Source organism: Vidua chalybeata, chromosome 2, assembly GCF_026979565.1.
Source record: "Vidua chalybeata isolate OUT-0048 chromosome 2, bVidCha1 merged haplotype, whole genome shotgun sequence".
In the NCBI taxonomy this organism is placed as follows: domain Eukaryota; kingdom Metazoa; phylum Chordata; class Aves; order Passeriformes; family Viduidae; genus Vidua; species Vidua chalybeata.
The window spans coordinates 14,974,831-14,988,958 of record NC_071531.1 but is presented as its reverse complement, the minus strand read 5'-3'; the positions used below and the strand labels follow the sequence as shown (position 1 = coordinate 14,988,958).

The following is a 14,128-nucleotide window of genomic DNA, read 5'->3' as shown; positions in this document are numbered from 1 at the left end:
CTCAGAGTTCCAATATTATGCAACTACATGACTGACAGCATTTTTTTTCTGACATTTCTGATGGACAATGGCAAAATTTTATATGAAGGCATACCTCTTAAGTAAAGGAGAAAAATGTTTAAAATTTCAGCAACCTATCATTACTTCAAACTGCAGGGCTTTCCAGTTTTAGGTGAAACACACAAGAATAAACAAAAATTTGTCTTGATAATGTTGTAAGAACTAAAGAAACCTCAAAAAATTTGTTGTAAGAAGAATACATTTTCTGTGGATTTTTAGGAGCAGAAGGTAAGAAGAGCAATATATTGTAAATATACACTATGAAAACCAGAATTCATATGCACAACTGTCCATTTTAAAGTTTTATGAAAATTTTAAGGAAAAATATACTAGGTATGTGGAAAATAAAAAGAAAACATAGACCAGAAAAAAAGTGTGGACTTATCAGAAAACACTTCAAAATATCTTCTGGTTTTCAGCTGCTTTTATGACCAAAGGAAAAACACTTATATGCAAGATAATATTAATAAGAATACGAAACATTAAAAGAGAGTAAAATGTCTTTACATCATAGCACACTTTCTGTGCAGCTATTTGAAAAGACTAGAAGGTGTAAAAAGTTGGAAAGAAGTTGGAAAGTTGGATCTTATTAAGAGATACATTCTCAAATGAAATCTGAGAGTAATTACAGAATCATAGAAACCTAAAATTGCTTAGGTTGGAAAAGACCTTTAAGATTATCAAGTCCAACCATTAAGCCAGCACCACCCAGTCCACCACTAAACCATATCCCTGTGTGCCACATCTTTTTAAAAAACCTCCAGGGATGGTGAATCAGCCACTTCCCTGGGCAACCTGTTCCAATGCTTTACAACCCTTTCAATGAAGAAATTTTTCCCAATATCCAATCTAAACATCCCATAGTGCAACTTGAAGTCATTTCCTCTCATCCTGTTGCTTCTTACTATGGAGAAGAGACTGACCCCCACATTGCTACAGCCTCCTTTCAGGTAGCTGTAGAGTGATAAGGTCTCCCCTGAACATGCTCCAGAATAAACAAACCCAGATCCCTCAGCTGTTCCCCATAGGATCTGTGCTCCAGACCCTTCACTGGCTCCATTGCTCTTCTCTGGACTTGCTCCAGCACCCCAGTGTCCTCATAGTGAGTAGCCCAAAACTGGACACAGGATTTGAAGTGCAGCATCACCAGTGCTGAGTACAGGGGCATGATCACTGCCCTGAGCTGCTGGCCACACTGTTGCTGACACAGGCCAGGATGCCCTTGGCTTCTTGGCCACGTGGGCACACGCTGGCTTATGTTCAGCAGTTGTTGACCAAGACTCCCTGGAGCTTTTCTGCCAAGCAACTTTGCACCCACTCTTCCCTAAGCCTGGCATGTTCCCTTAGTATAGGACCTGGCACTTGGCCCCACTGACCCTCACCCTACTGGCCTCATCTCATTGATTCAGCCTGTCCAGATCCCTCTGCAGAGCCTTCCTGCTCTCCAGCAGATCCATATTCCCTCTTACCCAGGTTGGGGGCACGTGCAAACTGACACTCAATCCCCTTGTCCGGGTTGTTGATACAGAAGTTAAACAGGACTGGCCCCTTGAGAACACCACTTGTGACCAGCCATCAGCTGGATTTCACTCTCTGGGCTATGAATGACTATGAACATCAATTACCTGGAGAAATGCAAGGATATTCTACATGGCAGCTGAATACAGAAGATATTTATAGCAACAGTGAAAAGACTGTTGAGGAACAGAGCGGAGTCACATGCAGGCAAAGAGAAGAAGAGAAAGATATGACTCATGACACACACAGAAAAAAATGGCTCCTGAACCAAGTGAGAGTGCAGCAGAACTATCTCAGACTAGCTTCTTGTAAATAGGAGGTGGTCAGAAGGAGTTTATGCTTGCTGTGAATAGATAGAACTTTTTAGTTAAAAGACATTGAATAATCACAACATGAAGATTTGATCTGGCATAGTGCTGAGGCAGCAGAAGAAACTAGCATCACTAAATATATTTGCAAATAAGATGAAGAAAATAAAAAAAGGGCAAAGAATAACAACATGTATGCATTATGAAAGCAAAAGCCAGGAAAATAATGAGAGTGTTTTCTAGTGGTTTTCACATTCTAATAATTTAGAGAAAATATGAAAGAGTTCCATATATTTATTTTTCAAAACAGGCTTTCAGTGCAAAAGAAATTCCACCTTTGATATATGGGTAGACAAGTAGTTAACAGGACTGAGAACAATGATAAACAATGAAGCAGAAAACAAATGAGAAAACTAAGATAATTTTATGAACTTCCATGGAAAAAAAATTGTATTAGTTAAAAATAGATGGAAACAGAGAAGTGAACCTATGATATGAGGAAACAGACTTGTTTGCAGAGTGTTTGGCTACAGTCCCAAAAATGGGGCATTTATGCCATAGGTTGCATTAGTTTAGAGAACATGTGGGGAATTGGCAAGGAAAAAAGTAGACCTTCATTAGCAAAAACAAGAACATTAACTGCATGAAGGAAAGCAATTCTCGCAATAGAGCTAATGCAAAATCTATGCTGAAAATAGCAAAGGGAAAAATTGGAGCTTAGGCGAATCATAGGAGAGTACAGAAGGGAGGAGTATTGGGGAGGCAAGTTGTTGGCAGCACCATTAATATACAGAGGTAGGGTGAGGAGCTGGTAAGATAAAGAACGATGAGGAGTTGAAAATACTTTCTTAAAAAAACTCCAAAAACCTAAAACAAAGGGAAAAAAAAACCCAACAAGGAAAAAATGCATATGTTATCAAAAAGGATAAGAAAGTTAAAAAAATATTATGGAAATAAGATGTGAGAGATATGTGGTTGGAGAAGTTATTATTACAGATTAAAGAGCTGCTATGAAATCCTTTGTACCTGGTATGGTGGAGGAATAGTAAAGCAAATTAGATAGGCAGCAAAGGGAATTAATAATATGGAATAGGGAGTGAGGATTTACCAGTACCTTTGAAAATGAGGGAGGAGTAGAAATTAGATATTGCAGCCCGGAGGGCATCCCTGTAGAATACCTGATGAGATATATAAATAAGAGTGTACTCACTTGAGAATCATAGTCATGGTTTCTTTTCTGTCTTTCCCTTGGAAAGGTAGAGTACCAGTGAGCATTTCAAACTGTATAGAGTAAAACTTTCATCAATTACATTACCTGGACAAAAACTAATTTTTGACAAAACTACTTAGCATCTTAACCTTCCCAAAATTCATGCATGTTAACAATCAAGTCTGCGCAAAACAACTTCATTGTACAGTTTCAATTGCTAAGAACATTGAGCAGCCTTTGCCATTTTTAAAGCTGCAAAATATTTTCCTATATTGGTAACTTGCTTTACATCCTTTTATCTGAACAACTTAGACTATAATGTTCTGTGTTTCATTTCTGCCTAAAAATTTTCTTCTAGCAAGACTTGATCTGTACAACTGTATTTTTAGTTTTAAACAAAGGGGATGGAGTAGGGAAAAAGGTTTTCCTTTCAAAAGTTAGTGATGATTTCTCCTCATGCAGAAGTTTTTAAAAAGGTCAAAATTTTAAAAATTGGCATGTACACAGCCTTCATTGGGAAGGGGAAAAGGTTAGCTGATTGACAAAGACATGCATGATGAAAAGTGGTTACTGTATGCATACAGTGGAAATAAAGCCTGAAGGAACACGGAAGAGTTACACAGTATGTGCATGCACATTCTACAGTGCCTGGCAGTAAGCAATAGACACTGCTAAAATACTGATTTGTTCTGAAAGTGACTGAGTAAAAATAGATAAATATAAAGGCACTCCTGTTGGACTGCAGTATGCTGCAGGGATATCAGATCTAAGTGAGGCAGTGAAAGCAGTCCGGCAGCAGTCATGGCAGCCAGCACTTAGGTAGAAATCAGATTTTTTTGGTTTAAAAACTGCAAAATAATTTAGTTCAATGCAATTTCATGGCATACAGTTAATGACATCAAAATTAAAATAATTATAAAGGAACCCTCTGAACAGCTTATGCAAACTTAACAATGGTATCCTGAACACAAGGTATCCTCTATTCCCCTCTTTTCTGGTATGACCCAAATATTCAGTCTCCTAAACATAAAAGATGGAGTGGATAACTTGAATAAATAATGTGTCACTACATTATTTGTAGATCTACAATAAGAGCATGAAGTTGCACTAACAGTATTCTTTAAAACACCATTTTATTGAAATAAAATTTGAATTTCTTACTGCCATCTCTTCACTACTGGTAGATACTTTATAGTCTAGATAATATTTCTTACTGATATATTAAAAAAAATAAATTTAATAATAATGCCAACACAAAAAAAGACTATTTTTAACTTTAACATCTAAGACAATTGTCAGGAAGATGTGAGAGGGATAAGCCAGAACTATAAGTAGAAAAAAAAAATTTGTTTGTGGTTTAGAAAGATCTTCACAAGGTGCACTTAAAAAAATAAAACTTTTTTAAAAAGGTAACTTCGGAGTGCTCCACTTGCAAGAAATACAGTTTCTTTAACAAGCTCCTGATTTGTCACAAGCACACATACTTGTATTAACAGCTCAACATGTGTATTCTTTGTCACCCCTCCCAAATACTATATTCCAACATTAATAGGCCAATAATAATAGGCTTACAGAATAAGCCAACATTGGGCTTTCCTACTTATGTTTTATTTCAGGAGGAGAGTACTTGGGTACTTCTGAAAACTTTAAATGAATGTTTTTACTTGTATGACATCCCTTAAAACTGTTGCTGTTTCAAAGGACAAACTGGAATATAGTTCTTAACAATGGCTTAATCAAACTTAGTGTCTAGCAGCACAAGAAAAGAAGCCAAATAATTTGTTGTAATATCTTTAAAGTCTCCATTTCTATGCTATAACTTTTGTTTACTCTAGTTACTGTGTACTTATACCACACCAACCATCACTTGAATTTTTGTTCAGCTCAGAAATTAAGAATGAGTTAAAAGGGGATACTTACAGATTGATTACAAAAAATACAAACTATAAATGCAAGCAACAAGAATATGTCCTAGAGAAAGCTGCACTGTATTTCATATACTACTTTACAGAATCTGGTTTTTAAGGTCATATTTTGGTATTCAAAATAGAAGCCAAAATATTTAACATGCAGTGCACTTAAGACTATGAAAGCCACCTAGTCACAGCTAACATCTTACAGCAATTTTCAATTATACCATATCCACTTGATAAACACCAAATTATGTTTCCTAGCTTTATAAATTAAAGCTGAATTTTAATTATGTTTGTGTTATCAACAACAAATATTCTGCAACTACATTGCAATTATCTTTTAATTAACTGTTCTTAATGATAAAATGTGTGGTTGTGAGGAGCGTGTGTGCTTGCCTGGAGAGAGTTCAGTTACCAGGTGCTACTTTTACATAGTCAGTTTTCAGATCACAACAGCATTCTAATCATCATAAAGCAATAGGATGACCTATTCTCAGACACAAGAGTCCTTGTACTATAAAGCACACACATTAGTTGTACTGTTACAGTTATGTAGCAAAAGCAGTAAGAAATGAATACATTTATACAATTATTTAATTTCTATGTCAAAAATGCACACAAATATTTTAAGTCTTTCAGCATTCCTTAAATATTAAACATGATTATTCTTTTCCAGTTCATATTCCATATACATAATATTTCCCCTGACCCTGCAACTTTACAGTAATTACCCCTTGCAGAAACACCATAAGCAACTGAGAAACTATATCCCATATCAGGCCAGTGTCATTTAGTTAAATTTGATGTGTGAGAACAACAGTTGAACAGTTGTCATTATTCCACTAACTTGTAATTACACCGCAGACTCTAATTAGAAAGTTACCAATCTCCTTTTTCCTCTTAAATGTAAATTCGAATTTAAAATTTGAATATGAATTTGTCCCCCACTTTGGAATAGACAGCATTTTTCTGTATACTTCTGTATTTCTCTTGGTCTCCATAACATTCAAACTATCATAGATATAATGTATTTGAATTAAATGATAATAAAATATGGCATATTATTGGTGTTGATATAAAACCTAGTCCATATTATTTTTCAAACTCTGTGGTGTTATTGCTTTCACACAATTTAGACTTCCTTTGCAGTTAAAATTCATGTGAAGCTCACCTTAGGGGTTAGGGTTTGATTTGTTTCACCAGCCCTTGCAAATCACAATTTTGCTATTATTTACATTTACCAGAAACCTACCATTAAAACACCAAAAGACCACCAGTCTGCACTCTGTGTATGGCCTCGTCTGTTAACAACTTCTGGTGCCATATATTCTACTGTTCCACAGAAAGAGTAGGCTTTTTTTTCATGATCAATTGACTCCTTGCTTAAGCCAAAATCTGAAAGGAAAAAAAAAATTCCAAATGTAATTAAAAAAAAAAAAGTTCATGCTTAATACTTTTACCATAATATGAAGTGTTATGCTTTTATCATTCGTACAGACAACTGAACACTAATATGGGAATTAGAGGATTCTCCTTCCCTCCCCACATGATCGTAGGTCCATAAATCATATATACTTGTAAAGCAGGTATCTTATTGAAATATTTACAGATTTCATTTATTTCAACCTAATTACAGTACTTGCTTCCACAGCTAAATTACCAATTAGTTAACATTACTTATTTTATCATATTGGTTTACCAAAAGGAGAATGCAAAGATTTTACTATTAACAGAAATTATCCGAATATTGCAATGCCTTTATTCACCTGTCAATTTGATATGTCCTTCCTCATCAAGCAGGATGCTAAAAAACAATAAAAATAATATTAAAAATGAATTAAAATACCTTAAGTACTGTTTCAGACAACATACTGACAACATTTAGGAATAAACAGTAGAGGATACACAAAGACAGGGAGAATTAAACCTGCATGAAAATGAATTATTAGAAAGTACATTCAAACTACACATTTTCTTTTCCTTCTACTCTTTCTTCTTAAAGATTAAGAAACAAATTTACTGGAGTTTTATTCAACTATTTGATTAAATTCAGTATGTAGTAAAATGTACTAACAGCTTTGGCCATCTGCAGCACATGCAGCAAGCACTATTGTAATTGTTAAAAACAGAGGCATAGCTCTATTTCTCTTATACCAGGTATATTTTCATATGTATACATAACAGGAATTAATTTCTAATTACTATTTCAAAAGTTGTTGACCACTTCAAGTAACACTGAGTAATAAATATCCTCATGTTGTACCAAAGGACAGGACCCACAGGACCTATACTGGGAGCAGACCTTAGGCTTCCACCTTTTCACTTCAATCACAAGAAAGGCCACACTTCTCCGAGATGCCAACTGTCCTTGACTACCACTGAATATCACTGCATTGCAAAGCATGCAAAGTATTCAAGAACTGGATTTTGTAACACCCCCTACACAGTGGATTTAGTTCCTCCATCTGTATTTCATCTTGGGGGTAAGACATGACCCAGACCCCATCCCCTTCATCTTTGCAGTTTGCATGGCAGGAACCATTAAAATCTGTCCTAAAGTGCCATATGCAAACATCGCCTTCCTGCCCACCAGCAGATCAACACTTCCACAGCTTGGAAGACCAACAGCTTGGTCTTGTCTGTGGGCTTGCTCAGGGTGCACTCAATCCCCTCATCCAGATCTCCAGTGAAGATGCTAAACAGGACTGGTCCCAATACAGAGCCCTGGGTTCACCCAGGGTGATCACCACTGGTGATCAGCCTCTGGCTGGATGTAATTCCATTCACCACCACTCTCTGGGCCTGGTCATCCAATCAGTCTTTTACCCAGTGAAGAGTGAACCCATCCACACCATGGGAAGCCAGTTTCTCCAGAAGAATGCTGTGGGAAACGGTGTCAAAGGCATAGAATCACACAAGATAAGGGGATAACGTTATGTCTCAAACGCTGAAAGTCATTTGGCTCTGGGGCCAACCACAGATTGTTGGTAACAACAGATAAGGATTGCTAGTAATAAGCAAGGATTGCTGGTAATCATACACTGAGAAAGAACAAGATGTGCCCAGAGAAGAGGCCATGCAGAGATAGGGCAGCACTTTTCTGGGACAAACATCCATGTTCTAATTCCTGAAGATAAGCACAACCCAGTACAGCACAAGTGCAGGAATGAGGTTGAGAAGCAGGCATGGACTGTAGGGGAAGAAAAGACCACCCAATATTCCCAAAGACCCCCAGCCCATTTCCAGAGAGGTCTGAAAGAACAGACTTTGTCTAACAACTAATTTGTATGGAAAACAAGAAACTTACCTTCATGGCAGGAAAACCTATCTATAAAAACATATCCCCACCAAGCCCAACTGATGACCCCCCCAGATCCTGGATATCCCATCAATTGGACTGGCACTGTAGCCAAGATCTCTTTTTCTCTCTTTCTTCCTCTTTAATTCACCTTTTCTTTTCTCTCTTCCTTTTCATCTTACCCCTTTATCTAAATCCCACTGCATGTACTTTTATAGTAGGTCAGGGACTAAAATACCATTTCCATGGTACAATTTCCAATACAATTTCCATGCCTGAAATATAATTTACTAATAAAGCCTTGTGATTTTTTTTCAGATCCTCTGCCATACGCTGTTCCTTTCCACCAGGAGCATTTACAAATCTTGGGTGGTCCTTTCCCCTTAAGGGTTGGATGTCACAAAAGGCCTTACTAAAGTCTAGGTAGACAATATCCAGAGCCTTTCTCTCATCCACTAAGCAGGTCACCTCATCATAGAAGATGATCAGGTTGGTCAAGCAGGACCTGCCTTGCATGAACCCAGGCTGGCCTGGCCTGAACCCCTGGTTGTCCTGCACACGTTACATGATGGGACTCAAGATGATGACTCCATGACCTTCCTTGCCAATGAGGTCAGGCTGACATGCCTGTAGTTTCCTGGTTTCTCCTTCCAACCCTTCTTATAGTTGGGTGCCACATTTGCCAGCTTCCAGTGTCCTGGGACCTCCATGGTTAACCTGGACTTCTGATGAATGATTGAAAGTGGCTTGATGAGCTCTTTGACCAGCTCCCTCAGAACTCTTGGGTGAATCCTATCTGGTCCCATGGGCTTTTAGGGGTCTAAGTTGCATAGCAGTCTGCTGGCCATTTCCTCCTAGATTATGGGCGTTTCCTTATGCTCCCAATCTGTCTTCCAGCTCAGGGGGCTGGGCACCTTGACAACAACAGGTCTTTAACAACTTTAACAACTTGTCTGTTAAAGACTGAGGCAAGAAAGGCATGAAGTACCTCGGCATTTTCTTCATCCTTTGTCACTATGTTTCCCCTCACATCCAACAAAAGATGGAGATTCTCCTTGGTCCTCCTTTTGCTGCTGATTTGTACAAATATTTTTTTGTTGTCTTCTGCTTCTGGGATTTCTAACATACTGATATTCCTTTCATCCTTGCTGCTGCAAGGACCTCCATCCCTTAACTCAACCTCCATGGCAGACCTTGGTAAAACACTGTCCCTCAAAGAGTGGCGTGCCATCCGCAGGCTTACCTCTGGCTTTGTCCCCATTCCCCTTCAAACCGTGTTTAAAGTTCCCTCAACAAGCCCCTGTAAGTCCTAAGCTAATATCCTTCTTCCTCTTTGAGACAGGTGAAAACCAACATTTTAAATGAAAATAGCTCATAAACCTCCCCCATCTTCCTCTGTTCAATTTATATAGTAAATTACCAAAGTTTAACAGTTGGGAAAAAGTGCATAGGAAGAAGCGCTACAGAAATGAAATTAATACACTGCATTTCTCACAGAGGAGCCTTACTTTTCTGGTTTTAGGTCCCGGTATATTATTCCAAGACTATGTAGATGGTCTAAAGCAAGTGCTAATTCTGCCAGATAAAATTTAACGTCGTCTTCTGTGAACATCACCTGAAAAATTAACACAATGTATTTCACATGTGAAATCTGTAAAGGTTACATCAGCACAAACTAAATAACAATACTGATGTTTCAGAAGGGTTTCTTACAATACTTGAATTCATTGCAACACAAAACACTAGAAAATTCAAATTTCTTAGTTACACAAAAACTAGGATTTTATAACCCACACTATTTCATACTTGAAATATTTGGATATATTTGAAAAAGAACTTTTAAAGGCAATATATTTTTCTTTCTGCAAATTGGGAGATTATCTGATTTCTGACTGTTCAAGAAAACAGACACATTGTAGTGAAACTGAAATACTTTGGAAGCACTTAAAGAATGTGAGTACCTCTTTGTTGGACGGGACTATTTCATTTACAGACAACAAACGGACCACAGAAGTCCAAATGCCTGAATTTCATCCATGAAGTAAGAGAGAAGAAAATATATGCATCTTGATTTTGGAAGGACTGTCCCTAGGTACTTTGAGAAAGAAGTTACAGCAATGGTAAAAGCCCGAAGGTGCAGCCGGAGATGTAACTGCAGAAAGGTAGATCAAGGAGTAAACTAACAGGAGTTAACAAGGAGTAAAGTGAACAGCCTGTGTAAGAGCACAGGAGGATTCCAGGTAGCAATCCCACTTTTTGGATTAGGAAGATGAACTACTGTTTATGTTCATTGAAATGAACATATTGTCCCAATATATCAACTGTTCTGACCCCTGACAGAACACATTATAATTCAACTCTTCTAAGACTGCAGAAAAAGATAAAAATAAAAACAGATCCTGCATGATTTGATTCTATTTCAGTTACTACTCAGTTATTTTACTTGCTTTATTTTTAGAATCTAAGACTAATACCTTAAGCTAAAGCATACAAACCCAGAAAAAAGAATGGCAATTCTTTTTTATGCAAAAGCATAAAAATTTATTTCAGCAAAGCTGAAGATTTTAAGCAAGAGTTAAGAATGGAGAATATGTTTTCCCCTCAGTAGTTTCATGAGAGAAAGCGATACTAAAGCTTGTACAATAGATTGTTGCTGATATTACTTCTACAAGAGCCAATATTTAGTGCAGACATATTCAAGAAAGGAAATCTCTATAAGAAACATTTAAAAGCTCAAATAATAAAAGATCCCACGAGGAGGATTATACACCCACATTACGTTATTTAAAATTGTTGCACTCATCTTTCCTAACCTTAAACATCTGCAATGTAGACATCTAGCTTTGAATTAATCACCTTTCCCTTTGTAGTCAACAGGAAAAAAGCAACAACTTTTAGTTCATCAGATCTATTTCAAAATCACATGGTGTGGTATGAGGATGACATTAATAGCATCCAGCATGCCCATTTTACTCACCAGTTATGAACTCTGCTTAGATTCAGGTACCTATAATGAATATTTCTCATCTAACTACGTTAAATTTTATAAAATGTGAGTGGCTCAGGATGAAAAAATCTCAGCAGGAAGCCAATATAAATTCTTTTTTGGGAATCAAGAATGAACTATGAACTTTAAGAGTATCTCAGTTTTAGAGCACTAATAATCTATTAGTTACCTGAAGCAAAACAAATGACAAAGGGCAACTTGAAACAGATGGCATCATCAAAACAAATGTAATAATTTATGTGGTCAGCACAGACGTAAGGATACATCTATATACAAGTAAATTCCATTCTACTCTCCTCTTAATAACAATACAGCTTTGTAGTGGTAACCCAGCTGCCCCAGATACTGTTGAGGCAAAGGAAAATGGAAAGCAGCTACAACTGGAAGTCCAGGCTACCAGATACACATCGGATACAATCTCTAGCCTAACAGATATTTGGTGTGAGTTTTTGAACAGGAGTAATGGATAACAAAAACTTAAAGTTAATATTAGATGTTAACATTTATTTTAGGAATTATAATCAAATTGAATTGAGGTAATGAAAATCTTTGAAGTTGTTCTTTCCTATATCTACACAGACATATTTCCATCATGACAGAGGCAAAACATTCATTTTTTGATAATTACTAAAAGAAGTGGAATACTATGCTCACTTTTTAAATAACATACATTATTCAACTTTGCATTCATGGGTAAAAAAAAAAAAGGGAATATCTTATCTGCCCCTGAATTCTGGATATTAAAACCAGCCACAAATTTACTTGATATAAATCCAGGTTCTTAATCTTATATTTAAACATAGTAGCAACAGGAGAAGTTTTTGCCAGGTATAAAAAGCAGCTCAGAAAGACTGCTTGTGTAAGACTTTTTTCAGAAATAATGTAAATTGACCTTCCATGAAGTGACTGTGCAAATAAACTAAACCAAACAAAACATGTACCCGGTTAAAAACAGATCAAAATTTTATTTGATGAAAACTGAGTTTGAAATGTAAATTCTCCTAATACAGACAATTTATAGTCAAATTTTATCAACAGACAATTTTTCAAATTTAAAAAGTGTACCTCTTTGGATAAACGTGTAAACAAGTCTCCTCCCCTGAGAAAATCCAAAATAAGATACAGCTTCCCTTCTGTTTGAAAAGCTGAAAAGATCAATTAAAAAATTAAATATCACCTAACTTTATCCATGATCAGGAAAATAACATACTAAGCAATTCACCCTTATTTTCATTATTAAAATTAATTTCTCCTTCTTTGTGAGAAAATTTATTGAAATGAATTAGGTAACTGATCCTCTACCATGGACCCAGTAATTCCAATGCTATATGAAAGTAAAGCAAATCATTAATAAAGTTCCTTAAACTTTATTGAGGTTAGCCAGCATTTTATTTCAGATTTTAAAACAAGAAGCTAGATTTAAAAGGGCAAACTAGTAACTAATGGACCTTTTAAAATCTCTAGGTTAAACTCAGCTTAACAGGGACATTTAGTCTAGTCTGCAAAGGAACGGCAAACAAAATAGTGAAAGGTACATAATTTAAGCCCCTTTAGAAAATGAGAGAGAGATATGAGGTTTAACTATAGGAAAAAACAAACCCTAAAAGAAAAATGAACTGAAAAAACCCCAAACAAACCAGAAACTGCCCCTTTTTTCCCACATGTTAAAAGTACTGATACCTCCCCCTCTTACACATAAGGATTGTGCTACAGCTGCTGATTCTATTAAAACTAAAAGGCTGATTTCCACCAACCACTGCATACATTTTCTATAGAATAAACAAAGCAACTGTAAGAAATAACTTAAAAATGTATGTCATACAAAAGATTAGAGGTTCTGGAAAGTAATGGCTAGTCATTAATAGATAACTTCTTTTAATAACACAGAGGGCTACTACAGAGTCTTAGTCCTATAAAGATTTAACACCACATGAAGTCAGTCTCAAGCTTCTTTTGCTTGAGAATTATTACAGAGCAAGTCTGCACAACTGGGACTTAACACCTTAAAGTTCTACGATTTTCTGAACCACAAAGCAAATATTAAAAGCTATCTTGACAAACACGCCATGCTATAAAAATGAATTTTTCTGCAACTCACCATAATGTAACTTGACAATAAAAGGATGGTTAACTTCTACTAGGATATCACGTTCCATTTTTGTCCGAACCCGATCTCGAACTACAATAAGAACATGAGCAAGCAAGATTAAAAAAAAAAAAATACACTAGGACTCAGTATTTCTCACATATTTCCTGATGTACTTCCCATTGTGTAACATTGTAACTTTCTGCAGGTACCGTACACAGCTGAGCACTGAGAGAATTTATTCCACTTTTTTTTCTGATAAATATCTTTATGCATTTTGATTTGCTTCAGTTTTTGCTATTGACAAAACCTAACACTAGGCAAATAAATTTAACAAAAGCACATGAGGAAGCACAGCCACCTTTCAGTCTGCTCTATACCTATTACACCTTCAAACATCACAGCAAAACTGCCATAGCTATGTATAGAAAACATTCTCCTAGTGAAAAGCATAGAGAATTAAAGTCGTTGCAAAACAAACAGCCTAAGTATAATCATACTATCATAAAGATGTTTATATTGGTTTAACTCATTAAATAACTCACACTAATTAAATATTAAGTCATTTACAATTTGGAAGGGAATTTTTTTTTCATTTCCTTTCTTATGGACTTAAAAATGCCACTGATTCAATGTAGTGTATACTTCAGATTATATTTTTGATATTAAGGACATTTACTGAGAGTAAATGTGCATGGAGAAATATATCAGACATTAGAAGCAGTTGC

General features: G+C 36.2%; 1 protein-coding gene across 2 annotated transcripts in view; it reads right to left on the bottom strand.

The window, feature by feature from the left end:
- The window catches only part of RPS6KA3 (ribosomal protein S6 kinase A3), a 71,159-nt gene that overhangs the window by 20,098 nt on the left and 36,933 nt on the right, over positions 1-14,128 (bottom strand). For both annotated transcript variants that reach the window (XM_053934365.1, XM_053934366.1), the window contains exons 5-10: positions 13,413-13,493; positions 12,380-12,459; positions 9,816-9,922; positions 6,776-6,813; positions 6,262-6,404; positions 3,097-3,167 (exon numbers count right to left, since the gene is read on the bottom strand). In XM_053934365.1, the coding sequence (XP_053790340.1) occupies positions 3,097-3,167; positions 6,262-6,404; positions 6,776-6,813; positions 9,816-9,922; positions 12,380-12,459; positions 13,413-13,493 (520 nt within the window). The remainder of the gene's footprint in view (positions 1-3,096; positions 3,168-6,261; positions 6,405-6,775; positions 6,814-9,815; positions 9,923-12,379; positions 12,460-13,412; positions 13,494-14,128) is intronic.